The following is a 24,628-nucleotide window of genomic DNA, read 5'->3' as shown; positions in this document are numbered from 1 at the left end:
ACCCCGCTCTGGGGGTGGGGGAGCGCAGTCTGAGGTCCCAGGGACTGCCGGAGCCGGCTAGGGGGTCCCCAGTCCTGTGTGGAGGCCAGGACCATCTGGTTCTCCGGCTCTTGGGTACCCCAGGCGCTGCTGAATGCCAAGGAAGAGCTGAGCACAGAGTGGGGACCCACGAGCTAGATCTAGCCCAGGGCAGAGGGGGGAAGAGGGGAGTGCTCCAGCTGGGTGCCCAGGGGAGGAGAATCCTTAGCTTGTTGGCTTGGTGGAAGCCCTGGCTGGGAGCGCTGAGAGGCCTTCTGCAGGAGATTAGACTGGCTCTTTAGACAAAGGCCTGTTCCATTGTTCCCCACTGTGGATCCCAGTGAAAATCGGCAGTCCATGGTTTAAGACATTTATTGTCATGGTGGAGAGTGGCCATGAGTAATGCTGTACCCTACTTTCTCAGGGCAGTGGCAGGCCTGAGATTAAATACCTTTTGCAAGGAGGAGTGTCTGGGAAGAGGAGTTTACTGGCTAAGCCCTTCAGACCTTCAGGTACTTCATTAAAATGGGTCTGTCTTGAGGCTACATGATCTGTGGTCACATCCTCTATCTGTGGAGGGGCTTAGGACATTGCCTTTATGTGACTGATGGCCACAGAATTATGGAGAGCTATGGCCTCATGTCAGGAACCTGGTGTCTAGGAGCGTGGGCAAAATGCCTACCGTTCTGCAGGGTCACTGGGGTTTCCAACCTAGCTCAACCAGAGACCAGGTTGCCTTTCATGGTTTTACATAGAGAAAAATCTGTCAGTGCAGGGTAGGGGTGTGGAGTATTAAGAGCATTTACAGCTCTTGCAGAGAAGCTGGATTCAGTTCCCAGAACCCACATGCTGGCAGCTCAGTTCCAGGGTCTCTGACACCTTCTCCTGGCTTCAAAATACTCACACATATGCTGAACTTACGTGCATGTGGGCAAAACACCCATATACATAAAATTAAATCTTATGAGGGACACCAGAGAAGGCACCGAGGCACACGACTGTAATCTCAGCACAGTATGATACAGTCGAGAGAGAGAGAGAGAGAGAGAGAGAGAGAGAGAGAGAGAGAGAGAGATAAGACAAATAGATGAACAAGTAATAAAATGGCAAAAGCAAAAACCACTGACTTGTGGTCATGTCATGGCTGCACACACTCGGATTCAGCAGTTGTGACTACCTGTATACAACTGGGCTCTTGCACACTCAACCCTGGAACTGGGATGGACTCTCACACCCACACCCTGAGGACTTACACACAATTGCCTGAGGGAAAGGCATTTGTTCTTCATTGATAAGCTGTCTGTGCTCCTGCAATAAACCCTGATGAAACTCACTGGGAGACACACACACACACACGTGCACACACACACATGCAATTACACACATGCACAGGCACACACACACATACAAGGGGAACTAGTGAGTAAAGGGGAAAGGAACGGATTCTAAGGACTGGCTATGATTGAACTACAGTGTGCACATGGACGCAAATGTCATCAGAAAACTCTTTATTATCTATAATTAATATATGCTAACATTTTAAAAGGTCAGGCATATTGGGGCACACCTGTAATCCCAGCATTCAGGACGTGGAGTCAGGAGGATCAGGAGTTCAAGGTCAGGTTTATCATAGAGTGAGTTTAAGATCAGCCTGGCCTACATGAGATCTGTCACGGGGATCACTTGGGCACCAGAGCAAATGCCACCTTCTTCTCCGTGGTGACCGGGCCAGCTGTGGGTCGAGTGTACACGTCCCACAGGACAGGAGGGCAGGCAGCCAGTGGCCCTTGAGTGAGGCTGATGTATTCCTTCTAGGTCCGTTTGGGAAAAGCCCTGGACCCCACATCCAGGCAACTGCAAGGCCTCTCTCTGCCCAACAGCCTCTATACTGTGGAGAAAGAAGCTTGCTTTTTAATAAGGGCCCTGTGTCCACCTGCTATACTGTGGCCCCATCCCAAGGCCGAGCATGGCCACATGGGCTCCCAGCACCAGGCAAAGGCAGAAGGCCAGCTGTTTGCCAAGCTGCTGGTTCCAGCTTCCAAGCCAGCTGCTGGAAGGTGGAAAGGAGAGTGTGGCTACTGACCTGCTGGCCAGTAGTGAAAAGAAGTGCCTACCCTTCACCACAGAGACAAAGAGAGACTGTTAGGTGTCCAAACCCATGAGTTGTCACAGCAAGCTCCACTGCGATCCCCAGTAGAGACACACACACCCTGGCCTCTGGCACCTGTCAGTGTGTCCATTCACAGATCTCTAGCCGATGGGCTTGTGTGGAATATGGAAAGAGTGAGTCCTGGATTTAAGGAGACCCTGAATGCAGTTCCAAGTGTCCTTGAAAGGAGGTCATGTGGAGTCAGGACAGGAAGGCTGAAGAGATATGATCCCTTCCTCCAGGCAAGGCATGTCTGGAGATGCAGGCAGCAGGAAGCAGTCTCCCAGCCAGTGCTATGAGCACCGCCTTGCTTACAGCTGGATTTTGAACTCTGACTCCCAGAATTATGAGAAGAGATTGTCTGTGTGCAGCCACCTGGTTTCTGGGCCTTTGTGACACAGCCCCAGGATGGCCATTCAGTTCAGGCTCCAGGCCAGGCCAGGGGCTACCTGCTCTGTTGATCACACTCCAGTGCAGAAGAACAAGCCTCTACCTCCTGGGAGTCTCCAGGCCTGTCCACACACTGGGCAGCTCTAGATACTCCGTATCAGGAGTTCCTCGTGTCCTTGGTAGGAATGCGACAATTAGGGCCCCGACAGGTCCCTGAGTATAAAGTTGAGGACTCCATTGGATTAATAAGCAGAAGGGTGGGTGCTAGATGGGGAGGAGGGAAGAAGGAGCACTCTAGATGGGGAGGAGCACTCTAGATGGGGAGGAGCACTCTAGATGGGGAGGACAGAAGAAAGAACACTCTAGATGGGGAAAAGGGAAGAAGGAGCACTCTAGATGGGAGGAGGGAAGAAGGAGTACTCTAGATGGGGAGGAGAGAAGAAGGAACACTCTAGATGGGGAGAAGGAAGGAGCACTCTAGATGGGAAGGAGTGCTCTAGATGGGAAGGACAGAAGAAGGAGCACTCTAGATGGGGAAAAGTGAAGAAGGAGCACTCTAGATGGGGAGGAGGGAAGAAGGAGCACTCTAGATGGGGAGGAGGGAACAAGGAGCACTCTAGATGGGGAAAAGGGAAGAAGGAGCACTCTAGATGGGGAGGAAGGAAGAAGGAGCACTCTATCCAATGAGCAGACCAAAAAATGCCAGCTTGCTGTGAATTGCCATGGCAAGTTTAATGTTTTCTGGAAAGAGCAGGGTAGAGCACAGGAGGCAGCAGCCTCTGCTGTAGGCACGCCCAAGGAAGTGGCTTGGAGAGTCTGACCAGCAGAAGCCCCTTTGGAGGTGGCATATGCATACATTGAGCTCCAGAAGGAAAAGAGAGGGATCCTAACCAAGGGCCACCAGGAAGCAGCAAGTAAGGCCTAGTTGGCACAAAGCAGATATCCAGTGGCCCAGGCCCTGGGGATCAACACGGGGTGAGATGGGGAAAGAACACAGGTTCTCTGCAATCAGAGAATTAGGCCTGAGGCCTTCCCTGAGTCTGAGCTAGCGGTGGGATAGCCTGTGTCCTCTTCTACCACTTGGAGTTGACCCAGGAATAGGTAGATTTTTATAGCTCTACCCCAGCTCTGGGTCCCAAAGGAAGTCCCTCTCACGTGTCCACAAGCTGACTAGGGCTGTGTGAGGGCTGGGCAGGTCTATCAGACTCATCAAAGCATCAAGTACCCAGACGAGATGCTGAACTAGGAAGGAAGCAGGACACCAGGGATGGTGAAGGGCAGTTTGGGAACCCAAATCTGAGCCCTGGTCCTCCCATGGTTAATTCACCAGGAAGGAGGAAGGGGAACTGATGTCCCAACAGGCAAGAGATCCCTCCCACCTTGGGGTGCAGAGTGACTGGGGAAGTGGAGCAGAGCAGAGAGGTACATAGTAGGAGCTTTATTTCTTACAGAGAAAGCTGCAGGAGTCCCTGAGGTTCCCAGCCGCTGTCAGGATCCTGTGAGTTGGGGCAAGCAGGATGCTGCCACCAGCCCAGAGCCAACCACAGGGGACACTTGGTGTTCTCCCCCAACCCTTTTACTAGTGTGGCTCAGAAAGATTGACCAGCCCCTGGGCAAGGCTATAGCATGTCAACAGAGCTCGGAGGTCAGTCCTGCTGTCCCCAGGAAAGCTCATATGTGATCTAGAGTTAAGTCAGATGTGGTTTTCAAACCCACAAACTGCAGCTACTCTGTTGCCATTCATGCTTTTCCTGTGCCTCAGTTTCCCCAATACAAATCTCTCTCTCTCTCTCTCTCTCTCTCTCTCTCTCTCTCTCTCTCTCTCTCTCTCCATCCCTCCCTCCAGCTGGCTGGAAAGCCAAAACTAACACCACCTTTCTTTCTCTTTTCTGCTTGACTTTGTTCCTAAGAAACCCATGATATTTGCTTACTTGCATCCAGGAATGGGAACACACAGGGGCTGTGCTCTGGAACACCCTGTGGCCACGGGACAACACAGCACAGGGTCGTCTAAGGCTGTGTACACAGAAGGAGCTGGAGGCCCCCCAATATCCTCACAGGCTCCCCGCCCAATGATTTCATCTGCCGGCAGCTCTCTGCTTAGGGTAGCAGCCAGATCTGGGACCGCACCGTCCTTTGGGATTCCCAGTGGCCAAGGGCATCTTGTCAAAAGCCAAAACTTTGGAAGCCAAGGCCAAGGAAGCCAGGATGGAGCAGAGAGAAAATGGGGTCAGCCCGGGGCAGGACTCCAGTGTCTGTAGAATGCGGGGATAGGTCAGGGTGCCAGGCAAGGAGGTCAGCAGTCCACGAGAGCTCCATAGGAGTGTCCGCTAGGGCTCAGAGGCTGACTTGACCAGGTAGCCACTGAAGGTGATGTAGGTGTCGAACTCGTCACTGAAAATGGCGTTCTCACGCTCGCCCTTGAAGAGACGCACCCAGACCTCGTCCTCCTCCCGCAGCTCCATCATCAGGCTCTGACTCTGCATGATGCTGCGGTCGCTCACCTGCGCGTACAGGATCACCACCTCCTCCTCGTTCTTCATGATGTGCAGGTACGTCTCCTTCTGGTTCCAAGTGTGCACGTTGAGGCTGAAGAAGTAGATGCCTGGCACATAGCAGTAGAACTTCCCAGTGAACATATTGAAGTGTTCGTAGAGGTTCACAAACTCCGTGTCGAAGACCACAGGCTGAAAGTAGTCCATACTGTGCAAAGCCTTCTTCCGGCCCACGGAGAAGGCTGCATACTGGCTCTTGCAGTGGTTCCCAGGGGCTCCAATGGATCCCTTCTGCCCTTTGGGGCCAACATGGCCCCTGGGACCCGTAGAACCTATTTTGCCATACTTCCCCTGGAGGCCTCGATCCCCTCGGTCACCTTTCTCGCCTAAGAGATAACAAAAAGATACGAGGTTTCAAGGGAGGCCAGCCTGCCATCTAACTCCACATCCCAGCATCTTCTCTGGCACCCCTTAGCAGGAGGCTCACGTCATTAGTGGTAATAACTTTTCCACTGTCAACAGTTGGCCTATGTGCATCCAGAGGGCACACTTTCTCAGTTTCTGTCTGGAAAGTCCTGGCAGAGATAAAGGAGTATATGGGTTTGTCTGCAAGCAGCAGGCTCTGTGGCCAGGCCTGGGCTCACTCGGAGTAAATGGACTGCAGATGTCAGGACTCAGTGAGGGGGTGGTGGTGGTAGTATCTAGGTTGTAAGCATTCCCTGGGGTTATGTGAAGTTATCTATACAGCACAGCATTTCAGAGAAATGGCTTAGGTGTTGCTTCAAAACAAAGACCTTACAGGTCTGCACGTCCTGTGCAAATGGGGTTGGGCAGAATCCCTGAGGTCTCTCTTCATGTATGTGTGGTGGTGTGTGTGTGTCACACATGTGACATGTATGTAAACACACCCTAAGGCCACTTGGAGAGGCCAGAGAGGATGCCTGTGTCCTCTTTTCTCTCCCCTCACCTTTTGGCTAACGTAAGCTCTCCCAGTAAATCTTATTGCTTCAGAAAGCCTGACTCGGGCTGGTGAGATGGATCAGTGGGTAAGAGCACTGACTGATCTTCCAAAGGTCCTGAGTTCAATTCCCAGCAACCACAAGGTGGCTCATAGCCATCTGTAATAAAATTTGGTGACCTCTTCTGGCAGAACGCTGTATACATAATAAATAAATCTGAGAGAGAAAGAGAGAGAGAGACACAGAGAGAGAGACAGAGAGAGAGAGAGAGAGAGAGAGAAGAAAGACTGACTCTAGAGTCCACCTGCTCCCGCCCCTCCCCATGATGGTTACAGGGGTTACAGGCACCCATTCCTAGCTTTTTCCGTGGGTGCTAGGGATTTGAACTCAGGGCCTCCTGCTTTGTTCTAACCCACTGAACCTTCTGCTGCTGCTCATTGAACAGGGTCACAGCTTAAAATTCAAAATGTCTTCCCTCCAGATGACACCCACCTCTGCTCTATGGTAGTGACCCTCTATTCCTGCCCAGCCCTGCCCAGCAACGTCTCCCTCTCCATGTCTATAAAGCAGCCTCAGGGAACCAGACCCCAAACCATGTCCAAAGCCTCTCACCTTTCAGGATGGTGATGTTGATCTGGGGTGGAGGAATTGTCTGGTATACAGGAGTGCTGGGGTCACAGCATCGGTAGCACCGGGAAGTGGGAAGGTCCTCACCCTGGCGAGGGCTATACTTCTCTTGTGTTTCTTCAGGCCTGGGGGAATAAGCCAACAGAGTCGTGATTTGTGTTGTGTTGGGAACTCTCTCCTGCTGCTGTGGACACATGGCCTGCCTCACCTTGCTCTCCTTCCCCTAGCAATGCAAGATCTGTTTAACATAGGCATGGGGGAGGATTCTGAGGTCCTCAACTCAAACACCAGACAGCTACCCCTGCACACCCCTACACACACACACATACACACACACACACCACTATGGGTTGTAATATATCCAAAGCAAAGATAACACAAATGCCAATGACCTGAGGGCTTAGATGACGAAGCCACTCCCTCAATACCAGGTCTTTCAGTGGTGAAGGACTGGGCTAAGGATCTGAAACCCATCTACCAGCAACTCATTTTAAAGTCTCCATTCAATTCCTCATTGGGTGCCTCTGGGCTACAGCTGCTGCTGGGCCGTAATGGCTCTACACTGCCACCTCATGGCCATGTGCAACATTGCACTTTGCTCTCCTCCCAGAGGCTCCATGGCACACAGAGGAATCTAAGCCAGCCATACCCTCTCTAACCCCCAGACCATCTACCCCCATCTACCCCCAGACCACACATGCCCTGAGTCCAATCACATGGAAACCCAGTTCCTGGAGAAAGACACTCACTCATGCCTGTCTCCTAAGCTTCAGACCTCTTGTGGGACATCTCCATTACCCCACCCCATTCAACAGGTTCCACAGGTGTCTTGTGTCCAGAATTGAAGGTCTCATAATGACCCTTGGACTCTGAAACCTATTGTCTCCAAATGCCTTTTCCAATACATTCTAGTGATCAGAATGGAGCCTTCTGGCCTCCTGATCTCTCCCTCCATATCCAGCAAGTCCTGGGGAGTGAACCCCTATCCAAAGCACCCCAGGACCATCCTGGGACCTTACCATCTCTAATGCACCATGTAAACAGCGGTCCTAGAGCTTGTCTCTTCACCATCAATGCGTCCTCTGATGCTTCCCTCCACAGTTCCTTCTAGAAACCTCTTGAATACAAACCTCTCCTGTAGGACTCACTAACCCCTCCAGAATGAAGGCTGCATGAGAGGGTTTCCCTCACATTCAGCTGCCTCGGGTTCAGGCTTTAAAACTTCCAATACTTGAAGCCTTGTACATGCCTCTCCTTACAAAATATCTTCCATAGCCTTGGGTCTATAAACCACTGAGGGTCATAGACATGAAGGCAAGCCCTGGGCCCCAGCTCCCACCACCCCAAACCACCCTCCCTCCTGCACTAGCCACCTACCTCAGCCTATAGAATTCTGCCTTTTTCTCCCACACCCAGGACGACCCTGGTACGGCACTGTGGATGCAGCCGTACTCCGGAGCCAGTACTGTATCGTGTGTACTGTCCCCCTGTGGCCTTCGAGTGTCTAGAAACCAAGGTCTGTCCTCCATATGTTTTTCTAGGACCCAGGAGACAGCCTGAATGACAGCAGCTACTTAATGCTTGCTGAATGAAAACAGAGAAGAGGAAGAAGAAACAAAGGGTTTTGGGTTTTTGGCACCAAATTCTGCCTGGAAACTTGGGTGTTAAGTTGAGCCAATGGGCAGGAAAGCCCAAGTCAGCATGGAGCCTTGTGCATGCCTCCCATTTGAAGACCCTACAAAATATTTCCCCACAGTCTTAGGTCTGCTAAGGGTCACATGCATTACGGCAAGGGACTGCCGTCCTCAAGTCCTTTATAACTTCTCAAGAGAAGCTGATACCTGGTCTGCCGGTCCATCCTTACTGGCTCATTCCTAGCCTGGTATGTAGACAGAAAGGGAGAGGGGTCACAGTAAAGGTGTGGAATTTTCCAAGATGGCTTCTTCCTCGCCCTCCTGACTTGAGACAAAAGCCTGGCAGCTTAAAACAAAGGTTTTGTTGTCTTGGTATCCAAACCAGCAGGCTTCTGTTGTTGGACTCGCTCAACAAGCTCAAGGCCAGATCAGGACATGCTACCTTAGTTACAGGCCAGTCTACCGCCCCAGCCCTTGAGAAGAGACTGGACTTTTTGGCTTTCTGGGTTCCCCCTCTGCTTTGCATAGGGTCTTTTCTTTGTGTGTCAGCTGCATGTGTTTCCTCGCTCGCCAACAAATGCCTTTCTTCAGCTGTTGCTGCTGTCTGTGGCGTTTGATACTTCTCTGAGGTTGCTTGGGCTTGAGATTCTTCCTGGTTTTTTGTTTCTTAGTTCATTAGCTGGCAGAGAAAATGAGCCTGAGCAAGCCTTCTAGACTGTATCACTGCTTTATAAAAGAGTAAGTTGCTTGAGACCTCTTGTCCCTGCCTCCTGTCTATGTGCATTCCTAGAGCCCTGGCACTTATTCTTGGGAGGCCAAGCTAAAGGCGAAGGCAGAACAGGTGCCCTCTCAGGACAGAAATGTAAAGTTCTCGTAGACCCAGCTGCCCTGGTGTCAGGATGAGATGGAACCGCCATCCTCATAATCAGACAAGATGCTCAGGTCACAGACCTCCAGGGTCAGCCTCCCTAGCGCTACCTCTCAGCTCCCACTTTGCCTTTTGCAGCTCAAAGCAATCACATCTGGACCACCCCAAACCTCAAACACTTGACCCGGTCAGATGGAGAACCCCCGCCAGCATACTACCTCAGGCCCTTACCTTGTCACATGATCCAGAGGAGATGGCAGCTCCTCTGTCTCTTCCCACTCCTGTTGTTCCTCCTGAACGCGTGGCACAAGGCTCAGGACGGGGCCCCAGGTGATGGCCAGCAGCAGGCAGCATCCCAGCATGAATCCCTGTGCACAGGAGCCCATCTTCCTGCCAAAACACAAGGAGAGGACATGGGTTAGGAAGGGATTCTACAGAGAACAGCCAACAGTGAGAGCTGTCTGCCTGCCCAGCCCCACATCTCACACACACACACACACACACCTCGACAAGAGCTGTTGACTCACTGAGCAAAGGGGTCATCTGCATCAGTCTCTCAGGAAGGAGAGCCTATCACCTGCTGACACCTGTCAATGAGCAAAACCAATCCCAGTAGAGTTGGGCCACTAACCCTCTAGACGGGCTGGTGGGCAGAAACTGGCAGCAGCTGTTTTCGGCCACCAGGGGGCGCTGAGCGAGTGTCCGTTTGCATCCATCGTCTATCCAACTCAATCCCATTTCACAGCCCTCAGCTTTCAGGCAAAAGCTTAGGACGGACCACTTCTCTTCCAATATGGAGCCTGTCCTTCAAGTCCCTCCTTAATCCCAGTGTCCCCCACCGCTAGCCAAAGAAAGTGCTGGTGTGTGTGTGTGTATGTGTGTGTGCGCACGCACGCTGTTAAGTTCTTGTCTAAATTCTTTGCCCCATCTACCTGTCATCTCTAAGGTCCTGGCCTAGGACAAGCAGAGCCTGTCCTTCTTTCCCTATGGCTACACACCTCAGTCTATAGTCCAGCCCTTGGCTTCTCAAACCTAGGACTTGTCTTAAACTTCAGCTTCTCGTTCAGCTGACCAGGGCAGGGCCTCTGGGGTCTGTGTTTTCAACACACCCCGGTGCTGCCAAGGATCTGCTGACAGTGCTTTGCGTGTCACCTCCTGGCCACACCCCCAAACCTTGGCACCTGTCAGCAGCGCTGCATTCCTGCCCCACAGCTGAGAGCACCTTCATCCTGTTTGGACTGATAAGCAGTTAACAGGCCCTGCGGCGGCACCAGGCGCCCGGCTGAGATTCCGTACATCCTTCCAATTAATTTTCCGGGCCCATGAGGTAGGGGTAGATATGAGAATATGTCCTCATTAATCACTTCTATCCCACCCAGGCCTCATGTGATCCCAGGGCCAATCTTTCTGGGAGACAATATTCATTCATTAGTATGCCGTTTGTAAATGAGAACAGAGGGGATTGGGATGAGCTCTCTGTGGTTAAGCACTAGCCTCACAGGCACAGAGACACGAATTCCACTCCTAGAATCCACACACTAAATAAAAAGAAGTAAAAGCCAGGTATGGTGGCCTGTGCTTACAATCCCAGGATCGTGAAAGCATAGACAAGCAGAGAGATGCCTGGGGCTCCCTAGCCAGCCAGTCTGTGAGCCCCAAGCCAATGGGAGACCCTCTCTCAAAAAGCAAGGCAGATGGCACCTGAGGAACAACTGAGTTTGTCCTTGGCCTCTACACATTCCCATGCCCACTCACAGAAGTGTTCCTATACACATCTGAACATGCACAGCACACACACGCACATGCACGCGCATGTACATCATGCACACAAACAGTACACATATGCACATGAACACACATGTGCACAGCACATACATGCATATGCATGACACATACATGCATATTACACACAGCACAGCATACACATACACAGCATGCATATGCACCAAACACACATGCATAGTACACATGTGCACATGTATGGCACACATGTGTACATGCACAGCACGCACATGCACACACATGCACATCATGCACACAAACAGCACACATATGCACATGCACACACATGTGCACAGCACATACATGCATATGCATGACACACACATGCATATTACACACACGCACAGCATGCACATGCACATACATGTGCAAGCATATACATGCATATGCGTGACACACACATGCACATTACACACATGCACAGCATGCACATACACAGCATGTATATGCACCACACATACATGCACAGCACACACATGCATGCACATGCACACACATAGACAGCACACACAGTGAGAAGGCAGAGGGAGGGAACTGCTGGCTTTGACCCTACTCCTAGGTGTCTGGCTACACTGGAGCACAAACAAGAACAAGTTAAACTCAGATGAACCAGCCCAAATTATCCAAACAAGACCCACTTTATGCTGTGCTCTGTCTCGGTCTCCCAGACGCCTCCTCAACCTCGACCTGGGAAAACCCTCCTCGGTGGTAATTTTATGTATCAGGTTGTCTCCAGCCATGGAGACTTTTGCTTGGCCCTCCAGACTTTCCCTGTCAGACATGGATGTACCTGGCCCAGCCAAGTGTCCTGCAGTACCCTGGACTTCACTAATACTCAACAAATATTTATCCAGCTCAGTTCCCTCGATCTGTTTATTTCTCTGTTTCTGTATTTCCTGTTTTCCCCTGGTACCTTCACAATTATCCTCCCACTCCCTGTAAGTGTTAAGCTTGCACCAGGCAAGAGGAAGTTTTTCTTTTTTGTAAACTTGGGTCTGTTTGGGTTTGGTTTTTCCATTTTTTCTGCCTCACTGTGTAGCCCAGGTTGACTTCAAACTCTTGATCCTCCTGCCTCAGGTTCCTCCATGCTGGCAGGATGTTTTGGAGCCATACGAATGGAAGGAAACACAAAGCTACCTTTGGCAGTCCTACCCCATAGGCTCTTGGTCTTGACTTTGCTGACATCTGAAGCTGACAGCCCCCTCATGTTGGGCCCTGTCCTGTAAATCTGAAGGTGCTTTGTGGGATCCCAGCCTCTACCCACAAATCTTGTTAACATCCTCCTCAGTTGTAACAACCAATGACTCCAGAACCTGCCCTATGTCTGTCCACTCAGGGGCAAAATTACCCCCAGCCAGGGACCAGTGCTAGGGCTGCCATGAAGAGTTGAAGTGTCTTTTTCCAATCCAGAGAAGGAGATTTTAAACATGTTTGTCAGAAAATAGGGTGCCCAGAGCTGGGCTAGGACATGATGGGGTAACAGCCCTCCCCTCAAGGTAGACGGCTTTTGCTGATGGCAGTGTGGTGAGTGCACACACACACACACACTTGTACACTTGGCCTCTTTTGCAAATTCTTATCAAGTCAAGGCTGAAATACTCCCTTCCCCCATACCGTCTTAATAATCATTTAACGAAACCCTATGGCAAAGTCAGCTCCAGTATTCTTATAGTCACTTTTGGAAAAAACAGTATTGCCCAACATCTAACCAAAGGTGGCCACAGATCATCTCTTTGTTCCCAGCACAGAGGGGTCTCCCACAAAGAAAGAAGCTTTCTTGCTGTGAGGCTCCACACAGGAAGATAGGTCCAGAGAAGGCCAGGTCCTGATCAAGGGTGACACCACCATCCCCAGTCCATACTGGTTTGTGTTAGATCTCAAACCCAGGACAAGCAAAAGTGCCCTTTGGATAGCCAATGTGCCTATTTAACATTTTAAAGCAGACCTGGCTGCAGGTTTCTCCCAGCATCCCTCAATCCCTACCTGTAGCCCAGGGGCTGGGCTACCCCTCCCCCAACCCTCCTTCCCTATATAATCCAACCATTGTGGTTGCCTGGTCTTTGTGTCCTCTCTCTCTCTCTCTCTCTCTCTCTCTCTCTCTCTCTCTCTCAGACAGTCTCTTGGCCCAGGCTGCCCCTCTTGGTCAGTAGCTGCTCTCTGCCCCCTCCCCCATCTGCTCACATGGCTCAGGGTCACGTCCACTCTGGATTCCCCCAGATGTCCCTGCCTCTGGCTAAACTCTCCCTTTTATCTACAATAAACTTTCTCCTCCACCACACCTAGGGGCAGCCATGTCTTTCTCCTTTTTATTTCTCTTTCATTTGGCACGGCCTGTCTCTGGGTTGCTGCAGTAGCAGTCACTGAGGACAACCCCAGCCTGAGCCATCCCTGTTCTCTGTTGAGGAGAGCTGACTTCCACGGGAAACTGTTATCTTATTTCTTCCTCCACGTCCCACAGACAGAGCCCAGCATCCTTCCTCGGCCCACCCCACCCGCTTCCACCCAACCTTCACCCCAGAAAGCAGGAATCCCTCTTTGCAGCAGAAGAAGGCAGAGAAGTCACTCACAGGGTCTAGAGGAGGGCGGGGCACGTGAGGGCACTTCCTGGCTGGGACTTTTTGTCCTTTCCCAGACCTCATGTGGTGGATCCTTTACTGAAAAACAGTATTCATCCACAAGCCCAGTTTCCTTATGTTCCTTTAAAGTCCGCCCTCTTGTTTCTGGCTGTCTGTGCCTGTCTTGGACCAAGGCCTCCTGGTGTGTGAGGCTGCCTGGGTTTGGCCTCGGCTATCCCCCTTGGTTATCCCCCAAGCTCAGTGCCATTGACAAAAGCATTTTGTAAACACTGTTTTCTCCCGGAATCCTCACAGGGTACGCAGCTGTTCAGAGAGGCAAGAAGCCTGTAATCTCCTTGAATAGCCAGGAGCCTTGGAAGGCGAGTTGGAGCCGCCCTCTCAGCTGGCAATCTAACACAGGCACGGTTTATGGAATGCTCCGAGATTGGCCTGGCGTTGTGCAAGAGCTGGGGGATGGGGTGGGGTGGGGTGGGGGTGATTCAACCATAAATTAAAGGTAGTCCCCATCTCAGGAACACTGCATACAGTCCAGGGAAAGAAACAAACCAGTGCTCCGGGCTGAACGAAGAGTGGTGAGCAGGCATCAAGCCAGACCTTTGCTCTCCCAAACTGTGGCTGCTGTGAAAGTGGAATCAAGTAAAACAAGACGCAAGCCAAGCACAAAGCATGGGGCACATACCTGTTACCCCAGGATGCCCTAGGAGAAGGCAGGGAGTCAGGACTTTGAGGGCTGCCTACCTCTGCCTCCCATCACTGAGATGACTCCAGCAGACCACCACGAAGCCATTTACACAGGTTCTGCAGACCAAACTCTTGTCGTTATGCTTTTAATGAAAGCACTTTACCAACTGGGCAACTCCCCTACCCGAACATCTCAAATCTAAGACTAGTCTGGTTTCCTTGGTGAGACTATTTCAAGGTGGCTTGGGATTTAGATCCATGGTAGAGCGCTTGGCTAACATGTACAAGGTACTGGGTTCTATTTGCAAAAGTAAGTAAATAAATAAATAAATAAAAGATAATAAAATGAAATTCAAAGTTCTGCTCCCCAGGCGTGCCAAAGTGCCAGTCACCTCCCAAGCTCTAGACACTCGCGTGCATGGCGTTATTGCTGCCATATCGGAACGTGCATTACAGAACATGGCTGGCATGGCTGGCAGTTCCAAGGGGAGAACTCTGTTCTAGATTAAAATGAGGCCAGCGGGGGAGGAGGCAGGAATCATGAACAAACAACCTGAAATCTGGGAGTCATTTAGACTCCTTCCTCCTTTGTATCCGGCACATCTAAACCAGCAGCAGCCCTCCTTTGGAGCCTTGAAAGTCGTTTGTCCTTCCTGCCACTGGCCCCACCAGATGCTTTCCAGGGCCTCTGGCTGCCTCCCAGACAAGGCAAGCAAGTATCTTTATCCAGCTTTGCTGGGGCTTGGACACTACCCTAAAGTTTCACACTCAGGTCTCAGGAAGCCTAGCAGAAGAGCACTGAGTCCCAGCACTCTGCACCTGAGGCCTGGATCCCACTACACTGCTCCTATGGCTCCAAGCTACCAGCCACATTGAGCGTAGCATCAGAGCTCTCTTTGAGCACAGTATGGCCACCACCCACCATTGCTGCTCGTTCCAGGTATGCGTCCGTCCACCTTTGCCTCCAAAGTCTGCTCAAAGACTGGGAACCCAAGGATTTTCTCAGTGGGTAGAATTGATTTCAACCACTGAAGAGCACAGGACTCAGCCAAGGAAGAGAGCATGCCGCACTGAGGTGCAAAGTCCTGAGTGCTTTCTTAACACTTGACATGCATTAGCTCCCAGGTCCTTGCTTCTCCATGATACCATTATCCCTCAAACACCGGAACTTGAGATGAGCAAGAGGGTGGTAGAGGGACTTGCAGTTAGTCCATGAGCCTGTGTTTATGCCTGGTTGCAGAAGGCTCTTCAATACATGATTTCCTTTCTGTGACCCTGTGGGCCATGATGGTCTGAGACTGTCTCTTCCCCCAACTGCTAAGGGAGACAGCTAGGGAGCCAGGACTCTGTGTGGGGAATGGGCTCACATGTGTTCCAGGGGCCTGGATATCTTTTCCTGTTCCTGTCTTGGAGAAGTGGGGTTTACTTTTTAAAGTTTGGAGTTTGCTTTAAAGCCAGCCGATGGAGAAGGTGGCTTCCTCCAGGACAGCCAGCTTATGAGCAAAGGACTCTGGCTCTGGAAAGATGTGAGGTCTTGTTTGGGGCAAAATCATGAGAAGAAAGACCAGGAGCTCCTCTAGCCTAAAGCATCTCCCCAATCTGCACCCTTCCAAGGAGACCCAGCAGAAAGCAGGCCTCCGTCTGCCCAGACCCTGCCATGTGGTTGAAAAACCTCCAGCCTGCAGGACTCTGCATCCTCCAGGGAACAAAGATCTCCTCCAGTAGAGCAGGTGTCCTTAGGTCACCTCCCAGCTGAGCTCCTTCTAGCTGGAAGCTTTAAGACCATCTGAGAGAAGAGGCCCCAGGGGCCTTGTGCCAGAGCCTCACTCTGCAGGTGGCCTGGCCCACTGCCCATTTCTTTGGCACCAGGAACGACGGTGCCCTGCGAGCTGACTACTCCCGAGACCCAGGATGGAAAGAACCTGGGGATTCTACGCCTGGGGCTCCAACATGCCCAGCCCTCTGCAAGCAGCACAAACTGGCCTTTGTCTGGTTAGCCCAAGCCTGGATATCCCCGCAGCACTTCACAGGAACCGCCTGAGGATGCTCTCCAAGAGGGAACACTGCCCTCTCCCAAGCGGCTACTGGGTCAGCCATGCCATTTGTCTCATTGGTCAGCTCAGCATCTGTCAATCTTGCTGCTACTGTCTATTCCCTCCCGCACCCAGGCTGCTCAGGCCACACTCACCACCAGGCAGAACCAAGTTCTTTGCAACGTCCGGAGTGCTTTAGTTATTTATTTTGTTGTTATTGTTTTGAGAAAAGGCTTTCATTCTGTAACCCACTGACTGTGTAGACTCAGCCTCATGGTGACCCTCCTGCTTCAGCCCTCCTCTGTACTGGGATTGCAGGCATAAGAGACCATGCTCGGTGTGAGTCCTTTAAACGGTCTACTAATTGGGGCTGGAGAGATTGGCTAGCAGTTGAGGGGTTACTCCCTGCTCCTCCAGAGATCCAAGTTCAGTTTCCAGTACAACCCCTATAACTTCAGTTTCCTAGGATCTGGAGCTCTCTTTTGGCCCCAGGGCACCCACACACATGTAGCATACACATGTGCAAAAATAAAACTAAGTCTTCCAAAGACCTACCAGGTTGGGCCACTCCTACTCCAGGCTCTGCTCTACTCTGTCTATTGGATTCACCCTTCCTTACAGAAGGAAGAAAGAAATAAAGAAAAAAAAGGAAAGAAGGAGGGAGGGAGGGAGGGAGGGAGGGAGAAAGATAGGCTCTTATGATATTGCTCAGGTTAGCCTTGAATTGTTATGTAGCCCAGGTTGGCCTTGAATTCGCCATTGGCCTGTTTTGGCTCCCTCCCTGTGCTGAGCTTATAGGCTTATGTCACTCCTCCCATGGATGGACCCTTCATGGTCTCCCCACAAAACAGTTGCTTTCTAGGGCTGCTTCCTCCGCTCTTAGCTCCTCTGGCTTCCTTCCTAACTGTCATGCCTTCAACTACTCCAACCCCACCCTCACCCAGTAGTGGTGCTGAGGTCCAAGTCTGTGCTCCACAACACACCAGCCACACAGGCCTGTTTCAATTAGCTAACACTTAAACACAATACAACTTCAGGTCGGATACCTTCACGCTTCTCAGCAGACAAAGCGGCCACCAGACTGGGAAGCCCTGCTGCCTGGGCTTCTCTTGGCTATGCCTTTAGCCAGAGAGGCTCTGTACCTGTGTCCCCAGATGTCTTTGTGATGACCCTGGTCTGTCCTGCCATGAGACCCTCATACCCCCCAATTAACTCATCCTCTCCTCCTACTCCCACAACCCACATTTTTTTTCTTCCCCTAGGGCTAGCAGCTGGGTGAAAGACATCCCTGTGGAAGCTGCTAAAACCCATGCTTCTCATACATCTTCCACATCAAAGCCAAGCTCCCAAAGGTCTGTGCCTCCTGGGTTTTGCACCAAGTCTTTCCCAGCTGGTCCAAGGACTCCCTGCCTGCCTACCACCAGCTGGTCTCCCAGAGGCAGCTTTAAAAGGGAGCATGGCTCTTGACTTCAAGGGTATCTGGTGACAAGAAAGGAAGTGTTTAAGTCCTGAGCAGCAACTTGGACCTCCCCTCCCCCATCTCTCAGCTACCTGCAGCCATTCTGGGTCTTTAGATGGATGGCCCTCTTAACTGCCACACACACACACACACACACACACACACACACACACAGCCATGTCTCTAGAACCAGCCTCAGTCACCTAGCAAGCTTCCTGTACCCCTACCTGACATTACTGCCTCTCCCTCAGCATCTTGACCACCTACCCAGGAACTAGGAACTCCTAGAAGATGGGAGCTATATCATTGCTATGCCCTCTGGCATCTGGTGCCACTTTTAAAAAGTATTTAGTGTGTGTGTGTGTGTGTGTGTGTGTGTGTGTGTGTGTGTGTGAGCTGCATATGTAGAGGGCACCCTTGGGCTAGTTACGGCTGGTTGTGAGCCACCCAGTGTGGGTGCTGGGAGCAGAGCTTGGATCCTGAAGATCAGTCACCATTCAGCCATTGCAGCATCTCCCCACCCGCCCCCACCCCCAACAGTGTGTCACTTTTACTGCAGCCAATCCCAAGTGCAAAGCCATCGAGTATCTTTTACTTGTTCAGATGAGGCGAGGGCCATGAGCGAGACCCAAGTGCCATCAAAGGTGGCCTGAATTCTGAATCTCGCTGGAGTCTGGAGTCACCCTTTCCCAAATCCTTCCCTTCTCCGCACTCAGAAAGCCTCCTGCTTCTAAGACTCCAGTTCTGCACCACGGTTACGAACCCCAGAGGCCACCGGGAAGACAGATCAGATAAATGACAGTAATCAGTTGGGTGGAAAACGAAGAACACGCTTGTTGATTAGAGGCAAACTCAACCCTCGGGAAGTATGGGGCTGTGCTGACCAGAAAAGCCTGGTTCTGTCTAAAGGAGGAGGGAGAGATGAAGGAGAGAGAGACGAAGGAACAGGCTGGGGGTCGGGGAGCACAGATCCACCAGCAGTGGCTCTTAGTACAAAAGGGTACATTATTTATTAGTTCGGAAGTTTCTAGAACCATAAAGAGGGAAAATACAGGTTAGTATGGCGTCTCCGCCCACAGTAGCGACCCTAAAGCCCACCCACCCAGCCGCTCCCAACAGCCACTGCGGGGGGGGGGGGGGGGGGGGCGGGGCTGGAAACAACACTGCAGATCTGCTCCTACCTGGGCTTCTCTGGGTTTCTCTCTTTCCGCCTATAACAATCCCATCTCTTCCCTCGCAGTAAGTACACATTATTTTCCACTTAGAGAGGACAAAAATAAGCCCCGCCCTGGGGACCAAGAGAGCCTTTTGTTTATTCCAGGAAAGTTGGCTATGCCTAGGAAAGCTGACAGGCAGTGGGGAGGGAGGGTTTGTAAAGCATTTGTGGTTCACATGGAGCCGCTGAGCAACACGTCATCCTCCTGTTGAAGCCTTACATCCCACATCCTTCTACTCCTTAGTGAACATTTGTTTATGAATGCCTGCAACACATCCCACACCAGGCAGTGGGCCGATGTTAGCAGCATCTGGGGCAGGAAGGTGCCGACCTTCCCTTGGGCATTGGCCGCTCCCACACATTGGGCTCTGGTTTGAGCTGCCCACCTGAGATGCTTGCTTAGTGATAGCTGGAACACCCGCAGCCACCCGTGAGAAGACAGTTGGTCATCACTTACTCATCAGAGGGCAGCACAGAGTGCCAGGCACAGTATGGGCACCAGGAAGGATCCATCCCTGGCTTCCCTGGTTCAATGTTCAGAAATTTCTGCGGTACCGGCAAGATGACACCAAATGCCGGCCCCTAGAGTCATCAGGGAAGACTGTGTGGTGTTCAAGGCCAGCCTGGAGGGTTGGGGGGAGACACATATTGGGTACCAGGCCAGACCCACAAACATAGGGAGATCCTGTCAATAACAATAACAAGAAAAGCCACCGGGCAATCCCAGCACCTGGGAGGCAGAGGCAGGCAGATTTCTGAGTTTGAGGCCAGCCTGGTCTGCAGAGTGAGTTCTAGGACAGCCAGGGCTACACAGAGAAACCCTGTCTCGAAAAAAAAAAAAAAAAAAGGAAGAAAGAAAGAGAAGAAAGAGAGAGATAGAGAGAGAGGAAGGAAGGAAGAAAAGAAAGAGTGAGAAAGAAAAACCAATGTGCATGATGAATTACAAGGCCCCGAAGCCACCTCCCAGTGGTCAGCCGGAAGGAGAATCCTTACTGAGGGAAGGGCTGAATGCTCTCTTCCCGTTCCTTGGGATGTCAAGAGTTAGTTATGAATGGACAACACCAGAGGATCCACTCTGAAAACGTGAAGACTGAAGAAGACCTCGGGGTAGAGGAGGCTGGGGCTCTAACCTAGTCAGCCCCCAACAGCCTCCAGGGCTCTAGCCTAGTGTCTGTCTCGTCTGTGTCTCTCTGTCTCTCTGTCACTGTCTGTGTCTCTGTCTGTCTGTCTGTCTCTCTCTCTCTCTCTCTGTCTCTCTCTCTCTCTCTCTCTCTCACACACACACACACACACACACACACTAGCCTCTAGCACTTGAGCCTAGTCACCTCTCCAGCAGGCTCTACCTGCCCAGCAGCTGTGGCTGGTCATCTATCACATAGGCATAGGCGCTTCAGACCCTACACCTCCTTCTCATAGGTGGATCTTCAGGAGGCCCCAGGCCCAGGGAGGGAGAGGCTTTGTATATCAAAAGACTCAGAAGCTCTGATACTGGAAACCTTCCAAATCCCCTTCCACAGCTCTCAGAACCTAGCTCAGTATCCTGATAAAAATGAAGATATTCCAAACAGACACATGGCCCCTCCCTTTGACTGTTAGACTGTTGTGACAGTGGACCCTGTGGAATTGGGATTCCCATCCCCACCCCAGGTACCTTGGAGAAGGAAGCACTGGTGGGTCAGAGGTGGACCGGACAGCACCTTGCCCGCCATGCCTTGGCTAGGACAGCTTAGCGCTGCATACTTTGCCTCTATTTACATCAGAACCTCGCGTTAGGACCTCAGAGACAGACTCGGAGGTCACTGGGCCTCTTATTTGTTCTTCCCAATGTGACCACACTAAATAAATGTGCCTGTTTCTGTAATTGGCCTATTGAGGACGGTGGCTGAACCTAGCTTGTTGAAGCTCCCTCCAGGAGCTCAGGCTCTGGCGCTAACAACCCTATGTAGGAAAAGCCAGCCCCAGCCATGTAAGGGAGGAAGTTGCACACCCAGCCTAGCTTCTGGCCTGCATCTGCCTCAGGCCCACCCATGGTTGGCAGTTCCCCCAGAGGGATCTTCTCCTTCCCTGGTACCCAGGGCAACGGGCAGCTGGTAACCAGATGCCCCATGGTGGGGGGAGCTGCAGCCGTAGGATGCGAGCCTCTCTACCACATGTGGCCACAGCAGCCAGAGCACGTCTGGCCTAGCCCTGGGCACCAGGAGCTTGGCTTCTCTGCACGATTCTCCTATCCTGGCTCCTCCCTCATCCTAGATGCCTGGGCTTCGGCTCACGGCCTACAGGCTGTCTCCTGGTCAACTATCTCATTTCAAGGGAAATTCCTACCTCAGCCAGGAAGATGGTGAGACACAGAGGCCCAGTCAGTGAATGGAGTACCAGTGGTGTGCCTGGGCAGGTGCCCAAGGAGGTGACTGTAGATACACAAAGTCCTCCGAAGCAGGCTCGGAAGCCCAGTGGTCAGTGGTGCCGAGGGGGCATCAAAACCCCTGCCACTACCCAGTGAGGTCAAGGTGTGTGTCTCACAATGGGTACCGGCTAGTACAGGAAGAGCTACCGCTGGCCGCACCAGTATTACACCATTGCTGTTTAACCATGGCTCTGAGACACAGTGCCCTTCCAGGTTCAGAGGCCTCACCCTGAGCACAGGCCAGTTCCTCCACAAACCAACCAGGCCTGCAGGGATCCAGCATGTCCCTTCCTGCCTGGGAAGGAGGGAAAGAGGAACCACTTCTGAAGGCCTCCAAGACTGCAGTCACCCATCAGAGGTCCTGCCAGGGCAAGGACTCAGGGCAGGGCCCTCAGAGCCAGCACCAGTGCCTGTGGGCCTCTCTAGCTGTAAGCAAACTGCTCTCTGGAGAAGCCAGAATGTCTCTTGCACCTCGTGAATGAGTCAGGGAGGTGGCGGGGTCCTGTTCAGACAGCCACTGTAGGTCACTTGACATTAGTGGAAGGCAAATTTTCAGTGACTACAACTGGACAAAATAACAGTCCCTAGGAGCCACAACTCGTCCAATATCTCTGCGACTTTCAAGGCCAGGGCCCAGGCTGCTTCCAGTCCTTTCTCTCCAGAGAAGGTGGTGGTCAGTCAGAGGCTGCATCCTCCAGTGGACATTAACCTGCCCTTCTGGCTTCAGATTGTGACCTCAACCTCACCTAAACCCTAGAGCCTCAGCCACCCTCAGCCCTAGTAACTGTGACCCACCAAAGGGCCTGACCCCCCTGTGGGTAAGAAACAGTGAGTGAGGGTGTCCCGAGTGAACCCATAGTTTCTACGAAATTCTTTTCATCTTTGTTTTCATGGATGAAGTTCAATGCCCGAATACTTGGTTTATGAGTCATGCTAATTATGAAGGGGGGGTGTGTGTGGAGGGACGGGCACCGGGAAGAATAACAGAAAGGAGTGTGTTCAGAAAAAAATGAATGCTGTGCTGGTTGCTCTGAATAGGGAGGTTACAGCCAGGAATGAGCAGTGACTGCCTTCACCCTCCAGGACAGGACAGCTGGTAGGGCCTGCCTCCTCCCAGGGGGAAGGGTTCCTGGGTATCCATGAACCTCAGAACACCTATTTTGAGTTCTCCGCAGTGGGGGCAAGCAGGGAGTGTGGATGCGTGAGTTTCTAGGAAGTAAGATGGGACAGTTAAAAAGCTCGGTGTCTCCTGCCTGGGCAGAGAATCCAAGTTGAGCCCTGGGGAGGGAAGACACCATTTAGCTGGGATGCTTCCTGGTAGACTGCAGGGCCTGGGGCAGGTAGGGCCTTAGGCAGAGCTGTGAGACACAGGGAGCACCGAGGATCCCTTGTTCTCAGCCCTCTGCTTCCCTCTGCAGGTTTCCCTCCTCTCCAGTGAGCACTGGAGGGGCCTGGTAGAGACTACACAGCTCCTCCCGCACGGCTCCTGTGAGGCAGCACACAGTTGGTGCACTATAAAAAGCAGAGCCGGCAGTTTCTAAGGACGTCACTCACTCCCAGGGGAATCCCAGTGACATTTCTCAGTTTTTCTTTTCCTTTTTTTTTTTCTTCATTGTTGTTTTTCTTTTCATTTGGTTACTTTGAAACTGCATCTCTCTCTATTTTCGTTTGGTTACTTTGAAACTGCATCTCACTGTATAGTCTCTGCTGTCCGCTGTCAGACCGTCAGACCGCTGTCTGGCTCAGGATGGCTCAGGCTAGCCGCAGCCTTTCTGCCTCACAGTCTTGAGCCAACATATTCCGCGAAAATTAAAGTTAATATTTGGTTGTGGCTGTTTCCAGTACTGGAGAAGCAACCTCTGACCTTTCACACGCTGGGCACTACACACCCTGCGTCTGAACCACACGCCGAACCCTGTTGTCAAAGCTGAAGAATCATGTTCTGTGGTCTCCATTCCAAGAAACGGGTCACAGGGACAGAAAGGAGTCGGAGAGGCAGCTCCCTCCCACCCTTCCCAGAGACCAGGGCGGAGCCAGGAGTAACTGGATGGGAGGAGGCTCTCCAGGGCAGGGAGCAGCCTGGGTGGGTGCAGGAATAGATGGGGTGGGACTCAGGTTAACTTGTAAGTTACATCTACACCCACAGAGATGCCCAGACTTGTGAGTCTAGGTGGACACAGGCTGAGCAAAGATCCTGGGGCATCTTAGAGTCTGCAGCCAGCCCTAGCTCAGGGCTACTCTTAGCACCATAGGCAGCTCTTTTCCTTCCCAGGAAGGTCCAAGGAGAAGGGATATTTGTTTTTTCCTGCCCAAACTGGATGTCCTCCAGGAACAGCGAGGCTGTTAGAAGAAGGGGCCAGAGTCCACACTTCCTGTTCAGTGTTGGGGCTCCAGCTGACCACTGACAGATGGGACAGAGCTGGATCCTAGCTGTCCCAGGTGATACGGACAGGCATGGGGTGGCACGAGCTGGGAACAGAGCTGCTCTTTCTCCTTCGACATCCTCTAAAGAGCATCCGAGTGAAAGAGAGACACCCCACAAAACAGTGGAAGAATGCACAGTTGGTCCTGTCAGCATCCTACCCGCCAAAGAGCCCGCCCCCTGCACGCTCCAGGGAGCCCCAACAGGCTGCCTCTCTGCACAGCCAGTCTGTGCAGAGGGAGTTAGCAAGAATAACTCAATGCTGTCCCCAAAACTTCTGCCCTGCTCTGTCTGCCCCTTTGCTGTAAGTCCATGTCACATCTCACTCCAGAGAAAGCATCTGCTCAGTTACGCCTGGGCACCCAGATGAAGCCACGAAGACAGAGCTCAGAGGCATGGGAGTCCTTCCCGGTCTGTCCGATGACCAGGCCACCTACCTCCTTCCAGCTGAGCCGGCTGTGCAATGGAATCCTCCAGCCTCCCAGGGCTCTCGGGGAGGCGTCTCTTAGAGCATCTCCCAGGGGCTGAGCCTTCTTCTAGGCTAGGTCAGAGGGGAAGCACAGACGTGTCAAAGCAGAGAGAGAGGGAGAGAGAGAGAGAGAGAGAGAGACAGCCCGAGGGAGAAAAAAGTCCCCCAGGGGGAAACACTTAAGGAGGAGGAAAGGGGGAGGTGCAAGCCACAGCAGTCCCAACACCTTTATCTCCTCAGCTGCCTCAAAGGTCTCTTTGCCCAGAAACGGAAACGTGGTTTCTCTCAGAAGTAGAGGAAGAGAGGAAGAAAGAGGGACCAATACAAAGCGCCAACCCCAGCCAGATGTGAGTTGCGGAGGAGCCTAGACCGCTCCTAGTGCTTTCTATCCAAACAGCAGCCGCCAAGGATTAACTGTGTGTGTGCCCGGCTGGCTGGCTGAC

The 24,628-nt window shown here is 52.1% G+C and overlaps 1 protein-coding gene across 4 annotated transcripts; it reads right to left on the bottom strand.

Moving 5' to 3' along the window:
• Positions 1-1,509: 1,509 nt before the first annotated feature.
• C1qtnf1 (C1q and TNF related 1) lies at positions 1,510-24,543 on the bottom strand. Of its 4 annotated transcripts, XM_021178168.2 has the most exons (5): positions 24,412-24,543; positions 24,154-24,257; positions 9,372-9,530; positions 6,624-6,763; positions 1,510-5,438 (listed from the first exon to the last, which is right to left on the bottom strand). In XM_021178168.2, exons 3-5 carry the CDS (start codon positions 9,524-9,526, stop codon positions 4,888-4,890), a joined length of 846 nt encoding a protein of 281 aa, XP_021033827.1. In that variant the 5' UTR covers positions 9,527-9,530; positions 24,154-24,257; positions 24,412-24,543; the 3' UTR covers positions 1,510-4,887. The 4 variants fall into 4 exon arrangements, with proteins under 4 accessions (XP_021033827.1, XP_029339985.1, XP_021033828.1 ...); XM_029484125.1 differs by having other exon boundaries at positions 24,154-24,543; XM_021178169.2 differs by lacking the exons at positions 24,154-24,257; positions 24,412-24,543 and adding an exon at positions 18,853-18,940.
• Between the last annotated feature and the right edge of the window lie 85 nt (positions 24,544-24,628).

The sequence above is a fragment of the Mus caroli genome, chromosome 11 (assembly GCF_900094665.2).
Source record: "Mus caroli chromosome 11, CAROLI_EIJ_v1.1, whole genome shotgun sequence".
Classification (NCBI taxonomy): domain Eukaryota; kingdom Metazoa; phylum Chordata; class Mammalia; order Rodentia; family Muridae; genus Mus; species Mus caroli.
The sequence above is the reverse complement of the archived record's forward strand: the minus strand, read 5'-3'. Positions and strand labels throughout refer to the sequence as shown.

Coding starts and splice junctions, on each gene's coding strand:
- C1qtnf1 (XM_029484125.1), bottom strand. CDS start 9,526: ATGGGCTCCTGTGCACAGGGATTCATGCTGGGATGCTGCCTGCTGCTG. Junction 6,764..9,371: donor CCTCTGGATCATGTGACAAG/GTAAGGGCCTGA, acceptor TTATTCCCCCAG/GCCTGAAGAAACACAAGAGA. Junction 5,439..6,623: donor CAACATCACCATCCTGAAAG/GTGAGAGGCTTT, acceptor GTTATCTCTTAG/GCGAGAAAGGTGACCGAGGG.